General features: G+C 43.2%; 1 protein-coding gene and 1 long non-coding RNA gene across 5 annotated transcripts in view; one reads left to right on the top strand and one right to left on the bottom strand.

Annotated features, from left to right (window-relative positions):
• The first annotated feature begins 2,093 nt into the window (after positions 1 to 2,093).
• On the top strand, positions 2,094 to 10,359 carry LOC115149265 (uncharacterized). The gene is made up of 2 exons (XR_003866833.1): positions 2,094 to 2,160; positions 10,241 to 10,359. It is a non-coding gene; the product is annotated as an uncharacterized LOC115149265 (long non-coding RNA).
• A 6,481-nt stretch (positions 10,360 to 16,840) lies between these two features.
• The window catches only part of LOC115149263 (putative cytochrome P450 120), a 46,145-nt gene continuing 40,818 nt past the window's right edge, over positions 16,841 to 22,167 (bottom strand). For 3 of the 4 annotated variants that reach the window (XM_029691956.1, XM_029691955.1, XM_029691957.1), the window contains exons 10-11: positions 21,762 to 21,849; positions 16,841 to 17,219 (exon numbers count right to left, since the gene is read on the bottom strand). In XM_029691956.1, the coding sequence (XP_029547816.1) occupies positions 17,067 to 17,219; positions 21,762 to 21,849 (241 nt within the window). In that variant the 3' untranslated portion in view covers positions 16,841 to 17,066. The remainder of the gene's footprint in view (positions 17,220 to 21,761; positions 21,850 to 22,167) is intronic. The other variant, XM_029691958.1, reaches the window with a different exon arrangement.

Raw genomic sequence — 22,167 nt, 5'->3', positions numbered from 1 at the left:
TAATTTTGTCACACCTGGACTACTGTTCAGTCGTGTGGTCAGGTGCCACAAAGAGGGACTTAGGATAATTGCAGTTGGCTGAGAACAGGACCGTACGGCTGGCCCTTGGATATACATAGAGAGCTAACATTAATAATATGCATGTCAATCTCTCCTGGCTCAAAATGGAGGAGAGATTGACTTCATCACTACTTGTATTTGTGAGAGGTATCGACATGTTGAACGCACCGAGTTGTCTGTTTGAACTACTGGCACACAGCACAGACACCCATGCATACCCCACAAGACATGCCATCAGAGGTCTCTTCACAGTCCCCAAGTCCAGAACAGACTTTGGGACGTGCACAATACTACATAGAGCCATGACTACATGGAATTCTATTCCACATCAGGTAACTGATGCAAGCAGTAAGATTAGATTTAAAAAACAGATACAAATACACCTTATGGAACAGCGGGGACTGTGAAGCAACACAAACATAGACACAGACACATTCACTATACACACATGGATTTTGTGCTGTAGATATGTGGTAGTAGAGGAGGGGCCTGAGGGCACACACTTAATGTGTTGTCGTCTAGGCTGAGGCTCTCTCTCCTCCATCCCTCCATCTCCAGTCTGTCCAGATTCAGGCTGCTCTGCTGTGCTATGGGTGGATGAACAGGGATTATCCCCGGCCCCGGCCAGCCCACCGGGTCAGCCAGAGTGGGAGGCATGGAGAGAAGCAGTGCTAAAGATTGGCTGTGGCACATGGCAGGCGAGCGGGGCGAACACTCAGGGATTAGGGAGTGGAAAAATACTTATATCAAACAACATGTGTGAGAGCTGACCCCCTGGATCCAGGAAGCTGTAGAGAGGCCAAGAACACATGGGCTCCTCTGTCCAAAACTGCTGCTGCTGCTGCTCAGGTTTTTCCATGCCCCTCTTGATTCACTCCTGTACAGAGTAGGGCAAGGCTATGTCTGACGCTTATCGCATACCCCACCCTCCAGGCAAAGGTGGATCAAGATGGTTATTTCAACTTGTTATGACCGTTATCATGTTGCATCAACATGGCCAGTTGGTTGAATTAGGTTTGGTTGGTTTTGTCTTATGGCTCTATCAACTAACATTTGTTTCCATGGTTACCCTGCAATTGCGTTTACATACATAGGCTACTAATGTACTGCTCACTTTTAGATACCTCTCTCATATAACGTTTGACAAAAATATGCAGATTTCCTTTGAACAGTGAAGGCTGGTGGGAGGAGTTATAGGAGGACGGGCTCATTGTAATGGCTGGAATGGAATTAATGGAACTGAGTCAAACATGTGGTTTGATATCATTTGATACCGTTCCATTTATTCCATTCCAGCCATTACAATGAGCCTGTCCTCCTATAGCTCCTCCCACCACCCTCCACTGCCTTTGAAGCAGGGACAATGTGAGTGTGTGAGCATGTGTATGCTGTGTGCTTGTACTGTGTGTCTTTCTTCAGATGTTCAGACTCATGTATGCTACTTTACATCACCCAACAGTGATTTACATTGATTTGTTTAGATGAGAAATATTGCAGGTTTATCTTTATACTGTGAGGGATCCTGTGCTCCTGGAAGTATTACACCTAATGTTGCATTTCCTGGGTAGAAGCTCTCAAGAGTGCTAAGCAACAATATTTTATTCATACAGATATTTATTTTCATAGCCAAGGTATCTTAACTAACAGCAAAGCAGGAAACTGACGTTAATCGCAAATGACATAGGCAGGAAGTGGGTTCTAACTAACGGCTCAGTACCTTGACCTTATTATCTCTCTCTTTCTCTCTCTCTCTCTCTTTCTCTCTCTCTCTTTCTCTCTCTCTCTTTCTCTCTCTCTTTCTCTTGCTCTCTCTCTCTCAATCTTTCTTTCTCTCTCTTTCTCTCTCTCTCACTCTCTCTCTCGCTCTCTCTCTCTCAATCTTTCTTTTTCTCTCTCCCTCTCTCTCTCTTTCTTTCTTTCTTTCTCTCTCTCTCTCTCTCTCTCTCTCTTTCTCAGTGGATAAGGAGGTTACAGCACAGCACCCCTTTCAGTCACACTGCAACCATTTTCTTCATAATAAGCAGGATATTGGAAATGAAGAAGTTTGATTTGTTGCTAAGCAACTGGAGATCTATGCACCAGACTCACCTATCTCTTATGGTAAGTCTTCAGAAGGATGAGTGGTGAGTGGCCAAGTTACAAAATGGCTTCAGCATCGCTGCGTAAAAAATGAATCATACCTTGATGAATACTGATTCTGCTACAATACAATACTTGTATGTGTCAAAGATGTCCTTCCAAATACAGGAAATGGCGTGCTTAGGACCCAAAGCCTCACACAATTAGGTGGAATGTTTTGGACAGATACATTATAAAATTAAAGATGAATTGAAATAAAAATGAAATCTCCGCCCTTTAATGCTCTGGCTTGAATGTGTAGTACAGACACACACAGAACTAGCACCCAGAGATGTGTCATAAATCATATGCATTATACTGTCTGGCCGTTTTCTAACATTGACGTCCTTGCCTTCACCGTGACCATGGACAGGATTCTATACTGCTTCTGGGAGGGGTTAAGATATTACAACACCTGTCATGTTTTCTCTCTTTGTGTTTGAGAAATAGCTAGGAACACAGTAATCAAGGTGAAGCAGCCTGTCTGATGATGGGACATCCACTCCTACAGAAAATATGGGCAGCAACAGGAAATGTAAATGATTTAGCGATTATAATGAATGGATACATTTTTCATTAGGGCAAATCAAATCTGATATTTTAAAATGGAAATTACAAACTTTAGAAGCCTTTTTAATCCTCAAATACACTACAAGTTTGCATTTCCTTCTGGTAGGAAAATTATCCGTAACAAAAGAGTAATCAAATTAAGATCCTACATCTGTAGCTGGCACGCCTGCTTGTAGACTTTAGAAAAGCAAGCATATACTAAATATACTGAATAAGACTCACATTCCTTTCAATCTTTTACCCAGATTTTAGGAGAGATGCAGAGAAGCATATTTTGTTTTTAGAACCACCAGTCAGGTGGATACAGACAGCTCAAGAGATATGCTTAGATATGCAGAAAAATATACAGATGTATTTTTTACGTAGAATTAAGCTTAATGATTATGGCTCTAGATGGCAGGAAAAAGCAGTTTCAGGTGTTTTAAAAATGCAAAATTCTCCAACAACCACCCCCCTCCCAGCCATCCTCACATACTTTGTGCCTCCTCACATTTTTGGGGTGCATTACGCCCCTGCTCAAGATCTTGGCACCTCCAGCACTACAGCACTAAACCTTCATCTTTTTGAATAATGTCAAAGATAGATTATGCTCAGTATTCACTTGCACTGATATGCACTAAGGTGTCCTCCCTTTTATGCTTCGCTAGACTACAAAGCGACAATGGCCAGACACAGGAAGCCTCCCTCTCATGTCAGTGAACGTTAGAAGGGAGGAGGCAGACTTCAACGTGCAGACTTTTGGCACCTGGTCCCCTCCCTAGCAGGCTGGGGGTGAGAGTGTGGACAGGAGGGGTGATAGAGAGGGAGGAGAAAAGTCCTCTTGCCAATGTGACAGTGGTACTTCCAAGTGATTGAATTTCCTTTCCTGACTGTTAATTAATTTATGGGCCAAGACAGCTAAACACTTTGGAATGAATAATCAAACACCTGGGTGTGTGCTATTGGCCAATAATCAAATGACACTTATACAGTCAGCTGACATACATCATAATATGTTGTAATAGATTCCAAGGGAATTCATTGTCATTTGAGACATGCTACAACATGTGTATTTCTGCCCATATTAGCTCAGACACACCGGTAGGATTGTCAAACATTTGCCTGCCGACAGTACTTAGCACCTCTGAACAGATTGTCGGCAGTCAATCTCTTTTGTGTTCGCACAGCGAAGACCTTGAAGTCGTCAGCCACTCAGCCTTGTTAAAATACTCCAAACCAAAAGGTGGCAGTAGCGTTGTTTGGCAATGCATGTCCGTGTGTGTTGCTTAGTTTATGGTCTAGATTCCAATGTAAGCTAGCTAGCTAGCTGCGCTAATGTTGCTATTTGTAGAAAGCCCTTGTTGATATTAGCCAAATGGCCACAGCGAGATAACTACCTAGCAAAATGACGAAGAAACAATTGAATTCACACGCCGTAATTACATACTGCCAGTTAGCATATTCGCTAGCTAGCTAAAGACACTGCACTAACTCTGCAGCTAACACAGGCAGCTGATTTATGATTTAATTAAGATGTCAATACTAGCTACAGTGGTTAGCTAGCTTGGAGGAAGTATTTCGTTTTGTGCATTGTCTGTGCACTTAGCTAACTACCATCCCATAGCCTACATTGCATATGAAGTGTGACCGGCTCATGACATTCAACCGTGACGTTATTGTCACTCATGTTGGGTCCCCACGTGGGGGTTCGTGCTCTCTAATTGGCTCAAAGTCAAGTTGTTGGCCACTGACATGATTTGCGATTCTACAAGAAGAAACGGCAGGTTCGTTACTATCGGGCCGGCACACAGCAGGTGCCGCTTTTGTTTTAGTAAGAGAAGGAACGGCCTCCCACTGTGACAAGTACCTATCGGCAGTCAATTAAATGTATTTATAAAAACCTGTTCCACCCAGCCAACACCAAAATGGGGCTGAACACAAAAGCTGGTAGCGGTTTGAGAGTGAGAACATTTTCTGCAATTTTTTCTTATTTGTGAGCTATATTCCTCATTACTGGGTTGTATCCACTCAGCTGTGAATAGGGTGAATCATTCTCTGACCTTGTCGAGGTTTGACTTAACTAGCTAGGCCTACTTGGCTATGCTGCAAGTTTCCCACAGAGGGAATCATTTTATGGTTTATATTTACCATGTCGGGATGATCCCCACTCACCCAGAATGAGTCAGGCAACTGACGACTGAGGAGTAATGAAAATGGAAGGAGACGTGCATGTCGGGTGTGTGTGTACATTAGTGTGTATGTGAGTGCATGCGTGTCAGTGTGTATGTGTGTGTATCTGTGAAGGGACTAGCTGTGACCTTGAGTGGCACTCTGTCTCACATGGGAAACATCAAGCTGCTAAAGCAAACACATCTGGCTCTGTTGGTCTAACTGCCACAGTGGGCTGAACCCGCTGTAAAAACGTGTGACAACTATCTGACAACCATCTGAGAACCTGGGAGTGTTGGAGCAGAAAGGGACGGCAGGGGTTCTGGCAGACTGACAGTGAGGCAGTAGGTACAGGGACGATGCGATGTGTGATGCAAACCCACTCACACAGGGGCAAGGTGATCATATAGACCAGTGATCGTCAACTAGATTCAGCCACGGGACCATTTTTTTCTTGAGAGGATGGTCAGAACATAATTACAAATAATTTGACTGCAAAATGACGTCAAGAATCCCAAACAGTCTTTAATGTAAAAAATTAAAAATAAATAAATATATATATATATATATATATATATACATATATATATATTGCTCAGACAACTTGGGGGACCAAATAAAGCCACCCGGGGACAAATTTGTCTCCGGGCCACCAGTTGGGGAACCCTGATATAGACACTTCCTCTACTGATGTGTGTATTGGGAAATAAAACAAAATTATAACAAAAAGTAAAAGCAGCCAAACCTTGGTGGTGGTGCCAGTGTTCCTGTTCAAGCTCTATCTAGTCAGTACTCTTCACTGCCTCTTATTCATATCATTTTTAGGCTGTAGGCCTATGGTTGAATCCATTGACTGTTAGAAAGATTGAAATTGAAATCTCTACAGAAAAAATAGGCCCATAGGACAGGGGTGTGGCTTGGAGGGATTTTAGAGAGAAGAGAGAGGTGATGCATGAAAGATGTCCGTTCCTGACAGGAAGACAAGTTGCTGTGGTAACACCTCAGTGGAAATGTGAATGCCCTGGCAATATGCTTGTAAGATAGACAAAATAAAGAATAAAAGAACAAGTGAAGACAACAAATTCAGGGTACAATGTAGCCTTCAGAAGAGAGGTTCTCTTCATGCTGTATAATTACTTTTTATTACTGCATATACCTGTAATCACAATGCAGAGAGAAATGAGGACCTCTACACAGAATCACCTTAATTCAGCCCTTTCATTTCCACTAACTATTCCTGTCCAGCTTGTCTGAAAGATTATAAAAGTTTGCAATATAATGTTCTTAGACTAATCTGGTTGGAATGAAGGGTAATCTGGAAGGAAATATGCATTGATCATTTCAAGTGAAGAATAGTGGAGTTGTTTGCGTGGGCTGTTCATGACCACATGACCATCTCTGTGTGGATCTATCTGGGCTATAATGGTACCTTGAGGGGAAATGACAGTTACAGTTTTCCAGGTAATATGCTGCCTATTTATACTGTTGAGGAAGGAAGAATAGGCAATTGCCTAACCATGACCAATATGTATTTTACTCAGGGATCATAGGAGTCTATGTTAACCCACAAACTTCCCAGGAAAGGCTTAATTATGCAAACAGCTCAACGTGAATTCCTAACTCGCCCACGCTACCAATTACTCAGATCGTACCATCAGGAAGCAAAATTCAAAATTCCCTGGTACTTTTTCAAACTCTTACTTGGCTATACTTAAATAAACATTGTAGGCCTATTGCAACAAACTGCCTTTCACTTTACAAGGACAATGTGAATATCCAAGGAGCCATGTGAATGTTGTGCCACATGGTGTTAGTGGGATAGTCATGTTTGTAACAGGCAACCAATAACATGAATAGTCAAAATAATCAAAACTATTATTTTTGTTAATTTAACCTAATCACAAACTATGAGGTTCATAAGAAGGACACATACTAGCTTGGCAGCTGACCTCCTTGATGTGAAAGGAACATCAGAAATGTGTCTGACCCCTTTAACTGTGCCCTGGTCTGGTCTGGTCTGGCCTGCTGCAACAGAAAAAGCAAGGCCACAAAAACAAGTGGCCTTTTGTTGGGTCTTTCTCAGTGAGTGTTTGTAAACCCTATTTCTCAACCAGGATAAAGATGCTTATTTCCTGGGCCCTCTGAACCAATTAAAAGGCCATAATGAAGCTTTGGTCTAAATGAAGTAGAACATACAGCAGAACATACAGCGGAACAAACACACAGCAGAACACACAGTAGAACACACAGTAGAACAAACACACAGTAGAACACAAAATAGAACACACAGTAGAAAACAAAGTAGAACACACAGTAGAACACAAAGTAGAACACACAGTAGAACAATCACACAGCAGAACACACAGTAGAACAAACACACAGCAGAACACACAGTAGAACAAACACACAGTAGAACACGCAGTAGAACACACAGCAGAACACAAAGTAGAACACACAGTAGAACACACAGTAGAACACACAGTAGAACAAACACACAGCAGAACACACAGTAGAACACAGCAGAACATACAGTAGAACACACAGTAGAACACACAGTAGAACACACAGCAGAACACACAGTAGAACACACAGTAGAACAAACACACAGCAGAACACACAGTAGAACACAGCAGAACACACAGCAGAACACACAGTAGAACACAGTAGAACAAACACACAGTAGAACACACAGCAAAACATACAGTAGAACATACAGTAGAACACACAGTAGAACACACAGTAGAACAAACACACAGTAAAACACACGGCAGACCAAACAGCAGAACACACAGTAGAACACACAGTATATACTTTCTATTCTTGATTGGATAAGGCTGACGACTGTATAGTCAGTTCCAATTCAGATGAGAATGACCATTGTTATAGACTAGGCTTCTGTTAGAAGTACTATTATAATATATAATAATATATATTATATTATGAAGTACTACTAGGCTGGAGAGTCTGATGCATATATTTGTCACATAGTTCTTTTTTAAATAGTTTGCCTGCTGATTCTGAGAACCATTTTTTTCCACAGAATCAGACCGAATCGGACTACCATTTAATATTTACATGTCTAATGGGGGGCAGGTAGCCTAGCAGTTCTAACAATGGGCCAGTAACCAAAAGATCTGTTGACGTGTCCTGGAGGAAGACACTTACAGGGCCTTCAGAAAGTATTCATACCCATTGACTTATGGGTGAGATTATTTTTCCCAGCCATCTACACGCAATACCCCATAATGACAAAATGAAAACATGTTTTTAGAAATGTTAGCACCTTTTTTGAAAATGTAATACAGAAATATCTAATTTACATAGGTATTCATACCCCTGAGTCAATACTTTGTAAAAGCACCTTTGGCAGCGATTACTGCTGTGTCTTTCTGGGTAAGTCTCGAAGATGGGCGACATTGCCCATTATTATATTTCTTCAAGCTCTGTCAAATTGGTTGTTGATCATTGCTAGACAACCATTTTCAGATCTTGCCATAGATTTTCAAGTAGACTTCAGTTAAAACTGTAACTCAGCCACTCAGGAACATTCACTGTCTTCTTGGTAAGCAACTTCAGTGTAGATTTGGAATGTTTTAGGTTATTGTGCCGCTGAAAGGGGCATTCAAATCAAATCAAATCAAATTGTATTAGTTACATGCGCCGAATACAACAGGTGTAGACCTTACAGTGAAATGCTTACTTATGAGCCCCTAACCAACAATGCAGTTAAAAAAATAAATATGGATAAGAACAAGAAATAAAAGTAACAAGTAATTACAGAGCAGCAGTAAAATAACAATAGCAAGACTATATACAGGGGGTACCGGTACAGAGTCAATGTGCGGGGGCACCGGTTAGTTGAGGTAATGTGTACATGTAGGTAGAGTTATTAAAGTGTGTGTGTGGGGGGGGGGGGGCAATGCAAATAGTCTGGGTAGCCATTTCATTAGGTGTTCAGGATTTTTATGGCTTGGGGGTAGAAGCTGTTTAGAAGCCTCTTGGACATAGACTTGGCGCTCCAGTATCGCTTGCCGTGCGGTAGCAGAGAGAACAGTCTATGACTAGGGTGGCTGGAGTCTTTGACAATTTTCAGGGCCTTCCTCTGACACCGCCTGGTATAAAGGTCCTGGATGGCAGGAAGCTTGGCCGTTCGCACTACCCTCTGTAGTGCCTTGCGGTTGGAGGCCGAGCAGTTGCCATACCAGGCAGTGATGCAACCAGTCAGGATGCTCTCGATAGTGCAGCTGTAGAACCTTTTGAGGATCTGAGGACCCATGCCAAATATTTTCAGTCTCCTGAGGGGGAATGGGTTTTGTCGTGCCCTCTTCACGACTGTCTTGGTGTGCTTGGACCATGTTAGTTTGTTGGTGATGTGGACACCAAGGAACTTGAAGCTCTCAACCTGCTCCACTGCAGCCCCGTCGATGAGAATGGGGGCGTGCTCGGTCCTCTTTTTCCTGTAGTCCACAATCATCTCATATGTCTTGATCATGTTGAGGGAGAGGTTGTTGTCCTGGCACCACACGGCCAGGTCTCTGACCTCCTCCCTATGGGCCTGCCACTGTTGTGTCATCAGCAAACTTAATGACGGAAACTTAATCTCCCAGTGTCTGGTGTAAAGCAGACTGAACCAGTTTTTCCTCTAGGATTTTTCATATGCTTATCTACATTAGGTTTATTTTTTATCCTGAAAAACTCCCCAGTCCTTAATGATTACACGCATACCCATAACAGAGTTAAGAGTTATCACTTCAAATAAAGCTATTAGTCAACATAATGTGGACTACAGTAGTATGAGTAGTATAAACATTGTGATGCAGATTTTCCAGAGGGAAATAAAGGACATTTTGTCCCTGTTAGATATAATCAGTTCAAACGGCCTTTATCGCAGGAGGAAGGAGAAGAGTCTCTCTGCCAACATCACATGGTCAGAGGCCAGTCATTCAGGTATGTTTTGGCTCCTGAGAAAGGATGAATCATTCTGTTTGACATGCTGCAGGGCTGTGGCCTGTCAGCTCACCTGTAGTGAGTCACCACAGAGACATAGCCCGTTTCTCATCGCCCGGTCGGCTGCCTGCCTGCCACTGGAGATAGAGCTGATCAAATCACCGGAGAGGAGAGGCATGTGTCATGTAGATGTTGACACTCTGCTTCTTACTTTAAAAAGCTGCTTTGAAAAGTTATCCATGTTTTTACAATTTTTTGGTAATACCCTCTACCTATATCAGCCACGTTTTTTTCAAATATATTTCCAGGTTTTCTAGATTGACTATGAATTATTGTCTCTTCAGGACGTGTTTGTAACCTTGGTTCACCTTACCTACTTTTCTTCCCCTTTCCACAGGTGAAGACACAGTTCAAGTGTTGTTCCATGGTGTTGCAATTAACGACTAGTGTTGATTGAGGAGACAAGAGAGAGCTGTGGCTCTTGGGATGAAAAGTGACACAATTAAAGAGACCCCAGTGAGTAATTGTCCATCTTCCTGCCAGCTCTGGAGGTCCAGCCAGCCATACAGGCAACCACACACAGCAGGGACAGGAGGTGTGTGTGTTTGTGTGTATGTATGTGTGTGCGTCCGTACGTGTGCGCATGTGGGCGTGCGTGTGTACTTGAGCTGAGCTTGCTAGTGCAGAGAGAGACAGAGGATGTCAGTGCTGAGGGTCAATGAGGAGCAATCAGTAGAAGCAGCTGAGTGAGCAGGTGTGTGTTTACTAGGCTTGATTTGACATGGCATAGGAGAGGTGCTGGGTATGGAAATAGCAGTTTATCTCTCCTTCTCCTCCTTACCTGCCTGTGCAATACAACACAGTTCATGTTTGCTTGAAGGCTTGAATAGATTATTGGTATGAATCCACTTGTGGGTGTATCACTTGTCTCTGTGAATCCTAATGTTCTACTTTCTCACCCTCTCCCTTCCTGCCTAATGCAATGTGACAAGAAAGCCAGGAAAATAAAACCAAATGATCTCCTGTGCTCACTGAGGTGACACTGAAAAATGTGTTGTTTCAGGCCGGTAATTGATTTATTACAGATTCTGCCATAACATTAGTAGGCATGTAGTGCGCAAAACGATACATGGCCTACCTCTGCATGAGCTTCCAAGTGGCTGTAAATAGAGTACATGACTCAGCTGTGGGGGTGAATGGACTTCTTGCAGTATTCATTACTATTAGCATGAACAGTCATATGGAAGGGTAGAGATGGTCCCAGCTACAGTGTGAGAAGAGAGAGCATGTTACCCATTCCTAATACCTCAGCAAATGCACACAGACCGGACCAGAGATTTAACGTACGTGTGTGTGTGTGTGCGTGCGTGGGTGCGTCGTGCGTGCGTGCGTGTGTGCGTGGTGAGAGATGGTTATTACAGTCCCAGAGCTGCACAGGAAGCCAATTCTATCTGTGATAATGGAATTGACCTAATACTGAGGGATGTGCTCTGACATGGTTCCTCCCGGGCCTCTCTGAGGGAGAAAGGGAGAGATTGAAGGAGAGTTGGACAGAAGGATGGTGGGAGGGAGGGATGGACTTCTTCTCCCAGCACACAGAGGGAGGTTACTTCATTTACTGGAGCAGGTGAGGGAATGGGACATGGCGTGGTGTGGCTAAGTAAACCCCCGTCATCGAAATCTACACGCTTACCACCCCTAAATGTAAAATAAAAATGTCCCAATTTGGGATCAATAAAGTACTACTCTACTCTCTGAATGTAACCTGATTCATTGTGTATTGAAGTAATCCAGTATATTGACCGTTGTTTTTATGTCCTATAAGGTTTATTTCACCATCTAAATGACCTATATCTTCCTCTAACAGCTCCATATCAATAGCACTATGCAGGACAGGACATGCTCAACATGTTAAAGTCAAATAAGGACAAAGCAGATCAATTATAGAGCGGTGTCCGTCCGTATACTACCCAGTTCCAGACCATGCAGGGGTGTATCCTGTGACCTCTTCCTCATCTGATTACCATGTGAAAGGTTGTCCTGTGAGGCTGAATGGCACAGGGCTCCTTGTAGCCGCCATACTCTAATTAGGCATGGTAATTAAAAGAGAGTCTGTCCCTTTGTAGTGACATCTGGTTCCCTGTCCACCTCCTGTATCAGGGGTGGAGAAACAGGCCAAACAAAACTAAGTGGGCTATGACTTCCTCATCACCATGACAGGGCAAGGGGTGAGAGGTCAGGGAGACAGGAAGAGCAACCACTGGATCTCGAGGTGCTAAAACGTGTTTATGTGTGTGTGTGTGGTGTGGTGGTATGTGTGAGTTTTTCTCTCCAGTGTCCAGAAGTCTGTACATATGCAAACTGATCTTGAAGGGCTCCTCTGTATGTTTTCCGTTACAGCCGGACATGTGTGTTTCTAGCCTGAGTGATATTATGTACGCATTCAAAGTCAGCTCATCTTAGAACTCTCTTGCATGTGTTATTTCTTTCTGTTGACAGTACTGAGTGCTAATACAGTACATGAGCCTTGGGCTCTGTAGGCAAAATGTATTGAGATATGTGCCCTTACTGGAGGCAGATGGCCTGCTATTCTGTTTCGTCTGTGTAGGAGTTAGAGAAGGAGATAGGAGTCTGCCCTACAGTGTGCATCAAAATCCAGAGCTATGTGTGCACAATGTTACATTAATGCAACAGGATCAAAACAGCGGTCTGTGAGAAGGTAAACGGAATGGGTTTAATTATTCTGCACAAAACAGGGAAAAATACAGAACACACACACAGACCAGAATGTCGATACTACAGATGAAGGATCTTAATTTGACCCAGTTTGCAACAGCAGGCAAATAATCATTTAGCAACAGGAAATGTGAATAATTATGTGGATTATAATTTACAGACATTTTTTGTAGGGTGTAATACATTTTTCATTAGGGCAAATCAAGTCTGACATGTTAAAGTGAAAATTAGACTTTAGAAGCCTTTTCAAGCCTTGAACACACTACAAGTTTGTATTTCCTGCATCTATATTCAACATGAAACTTAAATGGAAAAACAAGCATGCATTACTCCTATTGACACAAATCAGCTACTATTTACCTTCTGTCACCAGCCTGTCTGTAATAGTGCAAGCAATGTTTAAAGTGTGTTCATGTGTGCTGACAACAGGTTTATGCAGTGTCCACATGTAGGATTTTAATTTGATCGCCCTGTTCGAGGAGAACTTTCCTGAAATGCAGGAAATGTAAAACTTGTAGTGTATTTGAGGTTTAAAAAGGCTTCTGAAATGTGTAATTTCCACTTTGAAATTTCAGACTAGATTTTCCCTTTTACGAAAAATGTATCAACCCCTACAAAAAACGTAATTAAAAGCCACAAAATAATACAAAATTCCTGTTGCTGCAGGATTATTTTCTTGCTGTAGCAAACTGGCTCAAATTAAGATCCTACATCTGTAGCAGCGCTGGACAATAGTGTCCTGTAGACTTTATAGGAACATTATCCAGGATAAGCAGCATAACTTGCATTTAATAGATTTGTTCACTAACTAAGACTGAACTACTGTTGTGCTAGTGTTTTTCTTAAGAAAGTGAGAGTTTCTATATTCAAATAGCTTGCATTCTTAGGGATTTACTACTTGTGAATGACAGAAAAACCTTAGTGGAAACATTATTACCTACAAAATATCAGTACATAGTAAATGCATAATAAATATTTGATAGAACTTTTAAAATTAACATTACATTTAAAAAAAATATGACATCTGATGCAATTGTGTTTCCAGGTAATACAGAGGACATTACATGATCTGGAGAAATAAGTTATGATTTATATTATCACAATCTGTCTAATGAAAAAAATAGCTCAATTACTATCGTAATTATCAGATACATAATCATCTTTTCACAGTTTATCATAATCTTTAATAAAGATGGATTCAAATATATTAGATAGTACTAATATTTAACCTTTAAGAGTGCTCTAGAATGGCTCATTTCAGAGTAAATATTGACCAGAAAAAATGAATCAGAAAACATGTACATTATGAGATATCCATTGACATATTCACATTCACCTAAAACAGCTTGCACTTCATTGCCATTCATAAGATATTTCCATTCCCTCCGCTATAATAAACAAAAGGTTTAATGTGAAGATGTCTGTCTGTGTGAGGGTGAGAGCTGCATGATAATAAGCAGCCAGACAATAACATGGGCTAGGTACCTCTGAGTAGCTAGGACGAACCGTTGCTAAGCACTTCTGGTTGCTAAGTGAGAGTGAGAGGGGGAACATTTCAGGAGCCCTTGGTGCAATGCTGAAATCTGAGGGCATTCCTTGACTTCTGGTGCTGCAGAACTGTTTCAAACCCCTGTCATATGACAGGCTAACGGTGCAGTGATAGAGACAGTCCTAAAGCATCCAAAGTGTGATACAGTAGTTTTTTTCCAAGGTTAAATAAACACACATATAAACAACAACAATCTTAAAATAGTAGGCTGCAGTCATCTGTAGTCATCTAATGTAGGCTGCAGTATTTACCTATAGTGCAATCATTGGCAGCAAATTGACCATAAAAAAAGTACAAAATCAGCATCATTTATTTTATGTAGTGCTACTCATTACAAAGAGAATCTCAAAGATGAATAAAAAACTAAACAAAACAAATGATCTGGTAGATCTTGGGCAATGTTCTTCCACAGCTTCAAATGATAAGGTGTTGTTCAGCCAGGTAGTTCAGAAAAGCTGGCCAGTAGATTTAGCGGCGAAAGCTTCGGTGACACAGAGAGGGAACAGCGTCAGTTATTTAGACAGGCCCGGAGCTCTTCATCGGGTAGCTGTGTGCTACTGAAGTGTAGCACACACCTGGGTACAGGGCCAGATCTAGCCTTTTGGGGGCCCTAATCGAGATTTGGGTGGGGGGCCACCCCACCAAGCCTACAACAAAAACAATTGTGTTCCCCCTCTCTTCCTGCTGTTCTACACATTCTGCCATGGGGCTGGAAGAGACTTTTAAAATATTTTATAACAAATTTCATGCAATTCTACTCATTTAACCTTGGGGCAGAGATCAATCAATGGGGGCCCAATGGAAGTCAAGGCCACTGGGCACGTACCCTGCTTTCCCAGTCGGTATTCGGCCATGATCAGCCTACTACTAGTTTAGATAACTCGCTAAACTAACTTACCAATATAAAAGTGTTAGCTGACATGGCTAATTGAGGTCGGGGGCCTCCTAGTGGCCAGGGGCCCTAAGTGACCGCTTATGTAACTTATGCCTGAAGCTGGCCCTGCCTGGGTGATGCTTCAGCAGCTATAAGCGCTAGAAAGACCACCACACCTCGGCAGTAGTCAGAAGACAGTCCCCTACGAGGCGGACTCAAGAACAGAGATACAGTTGAAGTCGGAAGTTTACATACACTTAGGTTTTGGGTCATTAAAACTCGTTTTTCAACCACTCCACAAATGTCTTGTTAACAAACTATACTTTTGTCAGTTAGGACATCTACTTTGTGCATGACACAAGTAACTTTTCCAACAATTGTTTACAGACAGATTATTTCATTTATCACAATTCCAGTGGGTCAGAAGATTATATACACTAAGTTGACTGTGTCAGCTTGGAAAATTCCAGAAAATGATGTCATGGCTTTAGAAGCTTCTGATAGGCTAATTGACATAATTTGAGTCAATTGGAGGTGTACCTGTGTATGTATTTCAAGGCATACCTTCAAACTCAGTGCCTCTTTGCTTGATATCATGGGAAAATCAAAAGAAATCAGCCAAGACTTCAGAAAAAGAAACTGTAGACCTCCACAAGTCTGGTTCATCCTTGGGAGCAATTTCCAGACGCCTGAAGGTGCCACAGTCATTTGTACAAACAATATGGGACCACTGAGCTGTCATACCACTCAGGAAGGAGACACGTTCTGTCTCCTAGAGATGAACGTATTTTGGTGCGAAAAGTGCGAATCAATCCCAGAACAACAGCAAAGGACCTTGTGAAGATGCTGGAGGAAACAGGTACAAAAGTATCTATATCCACAGTAAAACGAGTCCTGTATCGACATAACCTGAAAGGCCGCTAAGCAAAGAAGAAGCCACTGCTCCAAAACCACCATAAAAAAGCCAGACTACGGTTTGCAACTGCACATTGGGACAAAGATCATACTTTTTGGAGAAATGTCCTCTGGTCTGATGAAACAAAAATAGAACTGTTTGGCCATAATGACCATCATTATGTTTGGAGGAAAAAGGGGGACGCTTGCAAGCTGAAGAACACCATCCCAACCATGAAGCACGGGGGTGGTAGCATCATGTTGTGGGGGTGATTTGCTACAGGAGGGACTGGTGCACTTCACAAAATAGATGGCATCATGAGGCAGGAAAATTATGTGAATATATTGAAGCAACATCTCAAGACATCAGTCAGGAAGTTAAAGCTTGGTCGCAAATGGGTCTTCCAAATGGACAATGACCCCAAGCATACTTCCAAAGTTGTGGCAAAATGGCTTAAGGACAACAAAGTCAAGGTATTGGAGTGGCCATCACAAAGCCCTGACCTCAATCCTATAGAACATTTGTGGGCAGAACTGAAAAAGTGTGTGCGAGCAAGGAGGCCTACAAACCTGACTCAGTTAAACCAGCTCTGTCAGGAGGGGCCAAAATTCCCCCAACTTATTGTGGGAAGCTTGTGGAAGGCTACCCGAAATGATTCACCCAAGTTAAACAATTTAAAGGCAATGCTAGCAAATACTAATTGAGTGTATGTAAATTTCTGACCCACTGGGAATGTGTGAAAGAAATAAAAGCTGAAATAAATCATTTTCTCTACTATTTTTCTGACATTTCACATTCTTAAAATAAAGTGGTGATCCTAACTGACCTAAGACAGGGAATTTTTACTAGGATTAAATGTCAGGAATTGTGAAAAACTGAGTTTAAATGTATTTGGCTAAGGTGTATGTAAACTTCTGACTTCAACTGTATGACACTGTCACTGTTTTCAGTCCTGTTCTGGACAATATACAGTATCAAGATGTGAACAGTGATCCATATCAACATTATCTTCAAAAATCAGTACAGGAAGATCGAGTGACGGTTAATAACTAAGACCTGCACATACTGGGGTCCTTGAGAGACCATTAGGGCCACTGCTACAGCGGGGCCTCTCCTGGTCCTATCCACCTGCCTCTCAGTATCCATGCTTTGGTCTTTAGGGTGGACCATCAGGCAGGTCTGAGGCACTCCAGCTCCAGCTCAGTGAAGCTCACCATTGGAGGGACAGTGGGCCGGGACACAGGCAACCATTTGTACTGGAGGTCCTGTGAGTAGGGGCTCAGGTCCCAATCATAGTGCTGGAGCAGGTACCCACACGCTGCCTGAAACACAAATACAGATGTCCTTCTGGTGGCAATAGAGATGTACCATAAGACAAAACACATTATGTCCCTTTAAGACGCAACACATTAGGCTACATGTACAATAGAGATATCTCTTTAAGACACAACACATTAGGCTACATGTACAATAGAGATATCTCTTTAAGACACAACACATTAGGCTACATGTACAATAGAGATATCTCTTTAAGACACAACACATTAGGCTACATGTACAATAGAGATATCTCTTTAAGACACAACACATTAGGCTACATGTACAATAGAGATATCTCTTTAAGACGCAACACATTAGGCTACATGTACAATAGAGATATCTCTTTAAGACACAACACATTAGGCTACATGTACAATAGAGATATCTCTTTAAGACACAACACATTAGGCTACATGTACAATAGAGATATCTCTTTAAGACGCAACACATTAGGCTACATGTACAATAGAGATATCTCTTTAAGACGCAACACATTAGGCTACATGTACAATAGAGATATCTCTTTAAGACACAACACATTAGGCTACATGTACAATAGAGATATATCTTTAAGACACAGCACATGAGGCTACATGTACAATAGAGATGTCCCTTTAAGACAACTCATTAGGCTACATGAACAATCACTCTGGCCAATCTGGCTAATGAGCGCTAAATAACAGCGCTGCTTGTGTCGTAGTGTCTTGTTCGTCCACTGCAGAGTGGCCTTTTGGCAGGATCTCTGAAGTGACCAGTTTGATGCTAACAGTACATGAGTGACAGATCGTCCTTGCCTCTCCTCTCTCTCCCGAGAGAGTGCCTTTGCCAGAGGCGGTAAAGGGAAGGGGGGAAGGGGGAGGGAAGGGGAGGGAGGGAGGGAGGGAAAGGGAGGAAGATGACTCACAGCTTCTGACCTACATCCCACTGCTCTCCAGAGTCTCCTTGCTGGTCTCTGGTCACACCCATCCCATGCACTAGTCTGGCCAAGACAGAGACAGCCAGCCACCTCTCTAGTGATTGTGCCTCAGTAATGACCACACTGCTGCAGTTGGGATGGGCCAGGTAATAAATCACAAGGATAAGGACAGAGCATGTTCAGGACAGATTCCATCAGGCTATTATTCCAATGCATGTGATTTAAAAAGGTAAAAAAATGTTGATGCATGACACTCATTTAGTGCTTATGAAGGAAACCCTATTTCTCTTCTCGTAATATATCCCTTCATGCTTAAAGGGAAATATATGATTGGCTTTACTTAGATATAATATATATCAACCCTTAGAGTATATCCATGACTCTCACATCTTGTCACCTCTCATACCACTCTTATACAGTAGTAGTGTTCTTGGTTTTGCTGTAGAGAGAACCCACTGGGCACAGACGTCAGTTCAACACATGTCACTATCTCACTGGATTTACATTAAAATAAAAAATTCACTTAGGATGATGACCATTTGCAAATCCAATCAGTTTTCCACGTTGATTCAACATCATCACATATCATTTTTTGTTGTTGAAATGACGTGGAAACAACGCTGATTCAACCCACTTTGGCCCAGTGAGAAAGCCCTGCTGATGTGTGTGAAGGTGTGGAGGCTGCCATGTGTAAAGGAGGATGACAAATGGACTGTCCCCTCAGGGGTGGCCTGGGTTTGGGGGACTGGCCACGCTGGATTTCACTAAGCCAAACAGTGATGCCTCATCTCTTCCATGACATGAAACCACCCTGTCACCTCCCGCTCCTCAGAATGGGTATGTCTGGGTGCAATGTTAACGTCACTGCCCACTGCAGCTTGTTAGCAGCATTGATATGATAAGACAGTATATCACTTCTTTGTAATGCAATATCACCTAGGATTTGAACTTAATTGTTATCAATCTGTCTCAAGTACCACAATGGACACTTAAAGGGCCTATACAGTATATACCATCAAAACCTGTTACTGGGTGTCTGTACACAACAGGGAGGAATTGCATTCTAGTCAACATTGAGATTTTGACCTGAGCTAGGTAAAGTGGCTGTTTTGATACAACAGACTCAGTACAGCTCATCCTCTCAAACCACTGTCTGTTGCCATGGTAACTGTCTCAAAGATATGCTTTCTGCTCTGGCTCTGTCATCAAATATCAGTTACTCAGAGAGACACAATATCTCATATATGAGTTTGAGACCTATACAGTATTTTCCCTATAGACCTACCTACACCATAATTAAGCAATGACACAATGGATTGCATTCCATTCCTACAAACAAAACACCTAAGCCAGCTAACCAGTTGTTATAGTAGCCATATGGCCGCCTTTGTCAGTCAGCACATCTGTATGCAGCGTAAGTATAGTTCAGCTTCAACTCTCCCATGATCAGGGTTGAGTCACCCCTCACAACAGTCCTGTCCGTCCGCATGCACTAAATCATTAAACAGGAGAAGGGAGGTGATTATTTTCTCCGAGAAAAAAAAAGAACTATGGAAGTTGATGACGTCCATAAGCACACACCAGCTCCTCCTGTTACAATGCTGTGCCTTTGGAGTCTCTTACTACTGCATAGTTCTGAACATCTGCAATTCCCAGGGTGAATGACGGGCTGGATGAAGTACTGTGGTGGTACCTACCGTCTATTTGACTGACAGTATCTGGTTCTCTTGGATGAAAAGCAATAGAGAGTGAGTCATACTCCCTGCTGAGTGGATGGTAATCTCCCAGATCCTTGTCTATCAGTGTACATTAAAGAGCTCAGTACAGACACTCAGCTCAGTACGTCAGAGGAAGCAGGCTGATCTGGCAGGATAACGCTGCCTTCCAAATGGCACCTTATTCCCTATATAGTGCACTACTTTTGACCAGAGCCCTATGGGCGTCACTACGGTGTCCCTATGGGCCCTGGTCAAAAGTAGAACGCTAAAAAGGGAATACGGAGCCATTTGGGATGCAGCCAGGGTAATAGGAACCCAGCCTCCCTCACCGCCCCTCAGAGGTCTGATATGATCTGTCGACCAGGCCAGGGTAATAGGAACCCAGCCTCCCTCACCGCCCCTCAGAGGTCTGATATGATCTGTCGACCAGGCCAGGGTAGTAGGAACCCAGCCTCCCTCACCGCCCCTCAGAGGTCTGATATGATCTGTCGACCAGGCCAGGGTAATAGGAACCCAGCCTCCCTCACCGCCCCTCAGAGGTCTGATATGATCTGTCGACCAGGCCAGGGTAGTAGGAACCCAGCCCCCCTCACCGCCCCTCAGAGGTCTGATATGATCTGTCGACCAGGCCAGGATAGTAGGAACCCAGCCTCCCTCACCGCCCCTCAGAGGTCTGATATGATCTGTCGACCAGGCCAGGGTAGTAGGAACCCAGCCCCCCTCACCGCCCCTCAGAGGTCTGATATGATCTGTCGACCAGGCCAGGGTAGTAGGAACCCAGCCCCCCTCACCGCCCCTCAGAGGTCTGATATGATCTGTCGACCAGGCCAGGGTAGTAGGAACCCAGCCCCCCTCACCGCCCCTCAGAGGTCTGATATGATCTGTCGACTAGGCCAGGGTAGTAGGACGTAGTGTGGTGTGTATGTGGGGGTTTAAGCAGCTGCTGTTGTTAAAACAATTGTTGCTGTGTTGGTTTTCAGAGTGCAATTACTGGACATCATGTGTCACCACCACCGGCCGACCCTGACTGCGAACAGCAAACATGGGACATCAATATCCCTGTCAACAGGGCCTGTCTCACATCTCTCTGTGCCATAGACAGATAAGCAAAGCGAGCTCTGGTGATCAGATGCTATGACTCCTGCCTCCTGCCCATCTAAGCCACCAGTACACACCCATGCCCACCACGTTATCATAGACACCGGTAACAGGAAGTGGATCCCCGCCCACCTTACTGTCATTATGGCTGCAGCACACCTGTCCTCTTTCTCACCTGCCTCCCACTGAGTGATCCGGGTCTGGACAGACAGGGTCTGGACAGACAGTGTCTGTAACCCAATGGCACCCTATTCCCTTTGTAGTGCACTACTTTTGACCAGGGCCTCAGGTCAAAAGTAGTGCACTATATAGGGAATAGGGTGCCATTTGGGACGCACACAGACAGTCTCAGTCAGCGGTTGCTAGCCTGGTAATGATGCCACAGAGGGCCCTGCACAGCTGGCCTTTTCTTACAAGCAGCCAATGGAACATCCACAGCAACACTTACCACCGTAACAACAGTACCCCTTTAGCCAAGAGGAATCCCTACTGAACATCCCTGTCTCTGTCTCCTGAGGGGTGCTTTACTTGCTGGAGAAACTGACTGTAGACTTCAGGCACTGCAGACAGACCATTCCTATCTAAATGGTCAGTAATGTAGGACTTTTTTATAAAAAAAATGTACATAGACATTATAGTATTTAAATTTAAAGGACATTGGTAGCGTCATGTTAAATCCATTAAAAAAAAGATGACCGATAACTTTGGTGGAGAAAAATAAAATAAAGAGTGATGAGAGGAGAGAAAAGTGATTAGAGTAGAAAGATGAGGGCAGAAAGGGAAGAGATGAGAGAGGAGAGGAAAGGAGTCACCTTGAGAAAGACGTTGTTCAGCTGGACTCCGATGCAGTTCCTGGGGCCGTTGCCTAGGCTGCAGAGGAGGTGCTCCTGTCCTGCGTTTCTAAGAGAGACAACAAAGCACAGCATAACCAATCATTACGTAACAGTCTTCTCTTCCCACTCGGTTTGATTTCTCTGTCCTCATATGACTAGAGCCGAGACCTCGGGGTGCTGTGGTTTGTAGCTGTCACGTCCTGCCACGGTGCAGAGATGTGGGGTGACGACCCTGGTGATTAAGTCAGCAGCATCAGGGAACCAACAGAACAGACAATGCTATCACTACCTTTAGGACTATGCAAGTAAAGACTGCTTACCATGGAGTTCTATGTAAAGCAGTGCTATATATTCATATCATACACAACAATGGTTTGTACCTATT

This window comes from Salmo trutta, chromosome 15 (genome assembly GCF_901001165.1).
Source record: "Salmo trutta chromosome 15, fSalTru1.1, whole genome shotgun sequence".
Classification (NCBI taxonomy): domain Eukaryota; kingdom Metazoa; phylum Chordata; class Actinopteri; order Salmoniformes; family Salmonidae; genus Salmo; species Salmo trutta.
This window is presented reverse-complemented; position numbering and strand designations above follow the sequence as displayed.